Source organism: Drosophila obscura, unplaced genomic scaffold (genome assembly GCF_018151105.1).
Source record: "Drosophila obscura isolate BZ-5 IFL unplaced genomic scaffold, ASM1815110v1 contig_37, whole genome shotgun sequence".
Taxonomy (NCBI): Eukaryota; Metazoa; Arthropoda; class Insecta; order Diptera; family Drosophilidae; genus Drosophila; species Drosophila obscura.
Genome location: NW_024542825.1, coordinates 166679 through 174716, shown reverse-complemented (window position 1 = coordinate 174716; position 8038 = coordinate 166679). Strand labels below are relative to the sequence as shown.

Genomic DNA, 8038 nt, shown 5'->3' with positions numbered 1-8038 from the left:
TAATTTAGTTTAAGATTATATAAATTATATTTAGAATATTTTGTGATCTCAATTTTTAAGTATTCCTTGTGTTGTTTTCCTTCCGTGTGTTCCATTCCATCTCTTTGCGAATGTTTCGAGTTGTTTTCCTTTTTTCCTTTTTGTTTTTTTTGTATTTTGTTTTCATTTTCTATGAAAATAATATCACGTTGCTCCCATGGGCAATGCTTGAGAATGAGTAAGGATAGTCTATATATATATATATATGTGTGTGTATAGGACATATAGTGAGAGAGATTGAGGGAGCGACGGGCACAGACTTAACCTCCTTTGAACGGCAGCTGTGAATTGCTGTAGCCAAGCACTGGATTGACTTTCTCCTTCTCCTTCTCCTTCTCCTTCTCCTTGTTCCGACTGTGTATAAGCTTGATCAAGCGATTGCGCTGGGCCACATCCGATCTGCTGTACTCATCCACGAACTGCCAAAAATAGAGCCCCACACACATAGAAGTAAAGAGCCAGGAAATAGTTGGGGGTGGGGGGCTAAACTTACTTGCAAATCAAAGTCCTTGCCAATGAGCGCTCGGGCTGCTGTATTATTGAAGCTGGCGGTGACCAGAAATGGATAAATCACTGGATTAAACTGCGTGGAGAGCTTGGCCAGATGCTTGAAGATGGGCGAATACGGCTCGGATATCAGGAGGTCCTGGTGCCGACGATTGTTCACCGTGAAGAAGGCCAGCGAGGCAATCAAATCAATTAGCATTGTTGTCCGTTCGCTGGTCTTCAGCCACGGAGTGTTTAGAACACAATTGTCCAATATTATCATCATCACATCCAGCAGCTTCAGCGACAAAGGACCCTCCACCGATAGAGCCTCCTGTGGGCACAACGAAAAGAAAAGAAAAACACATTTAATTGGCAACACAATTGAAGGGGAGGATGGACAACAACAAACAACAAAAAAATCACTGTGCAAATGTTTTAATTAAGTCAAAGCAAATATCAAAGAGTGGCACTTGTTTAGGGCAGGATATGAAGGGGCCAGCACGTCCGTTTCGACTCCTGTCCGGACTCTTGACTCGATGGTTTATTGCTATCCATCCATCCACCATATATATATTTATATCTGTATGTATGTACATTTATTTGCATAAAGGAATGAGAGGACAGCAAGAGGACGCTTCTAATTTGTTTGCCCTGCCAGACCAGGCCAAACCAATCCCAAAACCCAAGCCCAAGCCCAAACCCACACCAAAAACTCATCGCAACTCAACAACTGAAACTGGCAACTTGTACGAGCACTAAGCAAATATTTAGCCAAACAATTGACATGCCTGGCTGGCTAGAACAACGCCCGTTCTGGCAGGATATGAGCGAGCAAGGATTTTCAAGCCGGCCAATAGAGCAAAAAAAAAATGGTACTGGGCTATGAAGACTATGGCACATCCATTAAAAATATATGTGATCTCTGAGAGCTAAGAGGAAAATATTTGGGAATTTATTTCAAAATGAAAGCAGATTTTCTATAGGTCGGTAGATAATGGTGCTACATTTATTTATATCCGAAATTAGCTCTTTAAATAAAATTCATTTGATCTGTTCTTAACGAAATTTTAGGCCAACTTTCCCAGCTCTGAATCAGCTTATATCCACATTTATTATATACAAAAATATTGAAATATCAGCAGGAGTTCTTGTAGCACTAGAAATATTATTTCTATTATTATTTCAGCAGATCGATTTATATACCAATCCCCACCATTGAACCTATTCAATCAAAATTTAAAGATTTTGTGTTGAATTTTTGTGCCTGTCGCACACACCTCTGCCGGCATAACATACCCCGTGAACTGCCAACAAGTGAGAGGCATCAAAAAGCAATGAAAATTGCGTGGCCTGGGATTGGCTTGGGTTAAACTTGAAAATTTCATTTTACAAAGTCAATATTTACGCAAAAACAAGCAGCCGCAGCAGAAGCAGCAGCAGAAGAAGCGGCGGCGGCGGCGGCTCAGCGAAGAGCAGCGGCGGCACTCGAAAATTGAGTTTGCTGATTAAAACCAAATCAAATTATTTGCCAAAAGTTGTGCCAGCAGCAGCAGCAGCAGCAGCAGAGTTAAAAAACAAACCAAACCGAAGCAAACCAAACTCCCCTCGTTGTTGGAAGAAAACCTTTATCTATTTTTGTGGTAATTTAAAACAAATAGAACTGTTCAACCCACTAATCCCAGATGCAATTGGGGTGGGGTGGGGTTGGGTTGTCTGTATGAGCCATGGGGGGAGGGTAGAGGGAGAGAGATATATACAGAGCCTGAGTTTTGCGGCAAAGTTTGTCTAACAAATTAGTTTGTCAAGTGCGTAGACTTGGGCAGGCTGCACGGCTAAATATTGACACGTGCAACAAACACACACACACACACACACTACGCAGAACACACACAACGCAAAACACAGGAAATGAAATGCAGATGACAGATGGATTGGGTGGGTGGATGCGATGCAATGGGATGCGATGCCTGTCTGAGAGATTCTCTATGACTCTCCCACTTCGATATTCCGTTTCATTTGCGCGGTTTTTGGCTGCCAGGACAAATCAGGCAGACTCTTCAGCAGCAGCAGCAGCAGCAGCTCCTGTGGCTGCCAGCAGCCATAAATATTTCAGGAACGGGGGGAGGGCCAAGACGACACTCGGCAATCGGTGACACAGCAGCAGCAGCAGCTGTAGCTGTGTAGCTGTGTAGCTGTGGCTGTTGCTGTGGCTCTGACTGACATTTGCCCAAAGTAAAGTGTCAAAATATTTGCGTATTGCCACCCATCTTCTATTTTATCATGGCCCTCTATCCAGAGAGTACCGCCGCCACTGCCTCTTGTACAATTCCCCATGACTTTTCACAGGTACAGAGCCAAATGTCATCGCGGTTCAATGGCGTTTGCCTCATGTTCTGTTTGTCATTTGGCGCTGTGTTGTCTGTTAAGCAAATGTCACTCTGCCTGACTCGTATATGCATCTCTCTCTCTCTCTGTGTGTGTGTGTGTCGTCTCTTAACCCCCCCACAAAAACCACCACACACAAAATATACTATTCTCGTGGCTGTCACGACATTTGGCGATATGCAAATCACTCTGGTGAAATTTCCCAAGCAGCAGCATCAGCAATCGCAAAAGTTTTAAACGTCTGCACTAACTTTTGTTCTTGGGTTTTCTCAATTTTCGACGGGCGATTTCACGTTCGACAAAGTTTACAAGTGCAAAGCAAAGAAAAGCCAAAACGCACACACAACGCCGCTCCAACAACAACAACAATAGCAACAACAGCAACTGCTCCAACGGCAGAAAAAATAAAAAAAACGAAAAGGAAAAAAATTCTAATGAAATTTTCGCTGCGCTTCGCTGCTTGAGCAGGAAAGACACAAGGCGCAGACAGCGGGCACAGTGGTTCGGGCATAGGCAGAAATGTCTATACAATAAATTCAATCAAAGATTATACTATAATAAAAAGATTAAAGACAAAATAGAACTGATAATTCAAGCAGGTTTAACGAAGAGAATGAGAGGGTAAGCTGAAGCAAAAGGAGGAGGGAGCATGATGCACTTTTTTCTATATGGAAAAAAATCTTTAAAAAAATAAACTCTGACTCTAGTCAGGCTCTCATGTTGGAAATTTCCATTTAATATTAATTAATTATAATTAATAAATTATAATTAAAATTAATTATACTTCTTTTGAAAAAATATTCACGATGGGTTTTGTATATAAAGTTGTTGCATCATGAATGTAAAAAGAAATAAATAAATAAGCCATGAATTGAATCACTGAAAATATTATTCAAATCTATTTTTATACTTTCCGAATAGTCTACACATCCTAAGCATCGCATCAAATTATGAGTTATTTTCCCCCACTAGAAATTTTAATCTTTAATCCCAAGCATCGAATTATGAGTTATTTTGCCTCTATTAATTTCAATCTTCTTTTCTTATTGCAAAATCTATAGCAATGCAAAAAATGTAATTCCTAAAAACATATATACTCGCACCACTGTGCCGGCAGGGCGGGCCGCTTTGGGTTAAGGGCTGACTGACTTTTTGATTTGTTTAAACGACGGCGTGCGACGCTCGTACTGCGTACTCCGCAGTTCGACGTTTGCCGTTCAAAGTCCTCCAACTGCAACGCCAGCTACGATGCTTCGATGCTGTTGCTGGACGGGTGGAAAGGTAAACGACTCTCGACTCTCGACTCACCTGAAAAGTGTGCACATCCAGTGCGGCCAGGGACACGTAAAGATTAAACGTTGCTGCCGCCAGGGCGGTCGTGCGCGATGGAATGCAATCACCTGCAAAAATGAGAAAACGAAAACATTTCAAACAAAATCCAACAGCAACAACAACAACAACAAAATGTGGAAAAAAATTGTTAAAGAAAAGTGGCTGGGGATGAGCAGAGATAGCGGGCGGATATTCCCTCATAAAACATTAGAGTTTCCCAGCAAACGAGCAGCAAAATCAAAACTAATTTCCGCTCCGGCCTGGACATCACGTTACGGGGGGCTTGTTGTTGTCGTTGTCGTTGTTGTTGTTGTTGTGTCCGTGTAAAGTGCATTGAAATGTAATTAGCACTTTGGTGCGCGCAGGCCAGAGAGCCCTTCCGTTCGAGCTACTGTTTGGTGGTGGTGGTGTTGGAATCTTACCAATTGGCACAACGCTGCCACTGAGCATGGCCACTGTGCCGAAGAGTTCCGTGCTCCTGGCGGCACTCAGCAGACGTGTGGGATCGGCCGGACCTGCATAAAGGAAGGAACCAGATTGGGAGTTGAGTTATTTACCATCCATCCAACCAGGTGCGAACTAACTGCTGTGCATGACTCACCCGGCTGACAGAAATCAATGAAACGACTGATGAAGCCGATCGAGGTCAACAGGTTCAGCATGACGCCGTGATTCTGTTCGATGGACTCACGCACCTTCTGATTGCGACGCGACAGGATGTCGATGAGGCCGGTGATCACCGCATAGCTGCAGGGAATACAAAAAATGTTAGAGATTGTTAGAGAAATCACCAGCAGTTTTTAGACTTTTGGGCAGCTAAAGCAGCTAAGGAATATTCAAATAATCTTTCAGAATTATAAGTAAAAAGAATCCTAAACTAAAAATAAATATATTTTATTTGTTCCTGGAGCAATTTTCAATAATACTCTCAAAATATGGAAAATTATTTCCACAAATTTAATAATACAACATTTAATATTATAAAATTGAATAGTATAAAACTTAATATTATAAAATTTAATAATATAAAATTGATTATTATAAATTTGAATAATACAAAATTTAATATTATAAAATTTAATAATATAAAATTTAATAATATAAAATTCAACAATACAAAATTTAATATTATAAAATTGAATAATATAAAATTTAATAATATAAAATTCAATAATACAAAATTCAATTATACAAAATTTAATAATATAAAATTTAATAATAATAATATAACTTTTTTTTTTTTGAGGCAAACTAATTAATATTCCTCCCAACATTTTGCACAACTCAATCCGAAAGCCATAAAAATACACACTGGAAAATCTTTGCACATTTGTTCTATGTGCACACGAGAAGGAAGGCCGGGCCGATTGAAAGCCCCGACAATGGCTATATAATTCTTTCATATGCTAATCAGGAGCACGCGTCTAGCATTAAAAACCGATTAGCAAAAGATTTTTCATTCGTTCATAAAATGCTGCTAAATGTTTGTAAGCAAATACGAATGGGCAAATGCCCCTCCCTGCCACCACACCCCTCCCCTAATGACAGAGCAATGTGATTTAAAATGAGAGAATTTTGAATGTGAATGTGAAATGGGATAAAAAGAAGCTTTCGAATGCGAGAGAACTGTGACATGGCATGCATTGAAGAGCTTTTTGTTTTCAGCTTCAAGAGTCCTTGTGGCCTTTCGATTTCTTTCAACTGCGAGAGAGAGAGAGAGAGAGGGAGAGGGCGAGAGAGAGAGGGAGATTGTGTGTGTGTGTGTGGGGGAAATTTGTTGTGCAAATATATTTGAAAATGTTTTGATTTCAATTAAGCGAATTCTGATTACAAACACTAAAAATATCACACACACACACACACACACACACACACAAATGGAGCACAAATAATGCTACGCTCCGCTCAGCTCTCTCCCTCCCAGAGAGAGGTCTCCATTCGTGTGTGATTTATCATAATAAATGAAGGAGTCCATGGCCATCAATGTTTACAATATAAATGAATGGCATACAGATTTCTGCTATTTAAGTGGAGTCCCATAAACATATACGGGGATCTCTTGAAATGAGTGATTGATATGCCAGGACAATGCCAGGGGCGACCAGGGGAGCTCCCTCGCAGGCGAGGAGCAGAGCAGCAAGCGTCGAAAAGCAAACAAGAGCAGAGCAAAAATTTTTATATGGCCGAAAAATCCATTTTGACCCCTTTTGACACAGCCAAAAGTCCTGTTCACAAATAAAAGCGTCCATTACTCAAACGCAGACACACACACACACACACACACACACACACACATAGAGAGAGGACACACACAGGACAGGACAGGACAGGACATGCTGAAGAGTAGAGCAGAGTGAGACTGCCATATCACACATGGGAGCAGGACAAACAAAGCCCGGGAAGGACTACGTGCCTTTGCCCGGATGAGTCGCAACCCCGAGCACCGAGCCCCGACCCACAACCTCGTACTCGTACTCGTACTCCGACTCCGACTCTGGCATTTCTGGCGTTGTCAACTGTAAACATACTTGAGCTTCCTGTTTTGCTATTTGTGCTCCACATCGCACACAGGACACTTAGCGGCGCACACAGGACGCAGGACACAGGGAGAGCAGAGCAGCGCTGAGCAGAGCAGCGAACCCACATGATGTTTGCTCTCCTGGTTGGTCAAAACTCGGGGAAGGACAAAAAGTACTCGGCAAACTCATCAGCACCACAAAAATATCCTTAATAATTTTCTTAAACCAACAAGCACCAAAGCTAGCAACGCCATGAAGGATGCTTTTACCCCAACCACCCCCCACCAGCACACACTCTGCGCTGTCCTGTCCACATCTCTCGCTGTGTGTGTGTGTGTGTGTGTTTTTCCTGCTCCTGCCCCCCGCCCTGTGAACTGTCATCGTTTGTCATGTGTCCTGGCTCTGCGGCTCTGGCTCTGTGGCAGGACGCAGGACGCTTGTGCCAAGTATTTAGTTCGTTGGTCGCATCAATCCAAACACAAAATGGCCAACACCCCGGCCGGCGAGCGTATCGGATGTGGCTGAGGTTTCCCTCGCTCACTCCCCACCAGACGACGGCCGCTGCTGTCCGGGAACCCTGGTCCGGGCTTGGGACATAATCGTCACTGCCGTAAAATAAACAGCAGCCAAAAGCAGCAGCAGCAGTAGCAGCAGCAACGATGGCGACGAAATAAAAATAAAACAGCACATGATATATGGCCAAGAGCCGGAGCTGTAGATACCCTTACAGAATGCTTGATTCTAGCTAACATATAAGACCAAAAATGCGCTCATTCTGATGCTGATTATATTGTTGCAGCAGCTATGAAAATACAGGGATACAGGGACTGATGTTAGATCGTCTACAAAAATAAAGAAAGAATTTCCTACAAAGTAGCATTGATATTTAAATGATTTTTTCTACGCTAACTCATGATGTGTGGTGGACAAATATTAGTGTATGGTGTAAATGTGTAAAGTAAAGTGTGTAAAGTGGTGTAAGGTGTAGTAGATATTAGTGGTCTAATTTCGATTGAATTTGAATTAATTTATGTACAATTATATGGAAATAACTTGGAGAATTTTGGTTAAAAAATATCTCGTGACTGCCAAAGCTGACTTCACTTAGATCGCATTAATATCCATAGGTCCAGTGTGAATCATTTAATTAATTTAATTTTAATTTATTTTCTGTGCCCCGTGGCAAACTTCTCAACAGAATCAGAAATACTCTGTCTCTCTTTCACAGGGCATAATAAAATGCAGACGTGGACGAGGTTTTCTGGGTGTGAAAA

The 8038-nt window shown here is 41.8% G+C and overlaps 1 protein-coding gene across 1 annotated transcript in view; it reads right to left on the bottom strand.

The window, feature by feature from the left end:
- Nucleotides 1–299: 299 nt before the first annotated feature.
- The window catches only part of LOC111078978 (S phase cyclin A-associated protein in the endoplasmic reticulum), a 31497-nt gene continuing 23758 nt past the window's right edge, over nucleotides 300–8038 (bottom strand). Inside the window, exons 7-11 of the mRNA XM_022373962.2 lie at nucleotides 4847–4992; nucleotides 4668–4760; nucleotides 4222–4313; nucleotides 533–859; nucleotides 300–458 (exon numbers count right to left, since the gene is read on the bottom strand). Of these exons, the coding sequence (XP_022229654.2) occupies nucleotides 300–458; nucleotides 533–859; nucleotides 4222–4313; nucleotides 4668–4760; nucleotides 4847–4992 (817 nt within the window). The remainder of the gene's footprint in view (nucleotides 459–532; nucleotides 860–4221; nucleotides 4314–4667; nucleotides 4761–4846; nucleotides 4993–8038) is intronic.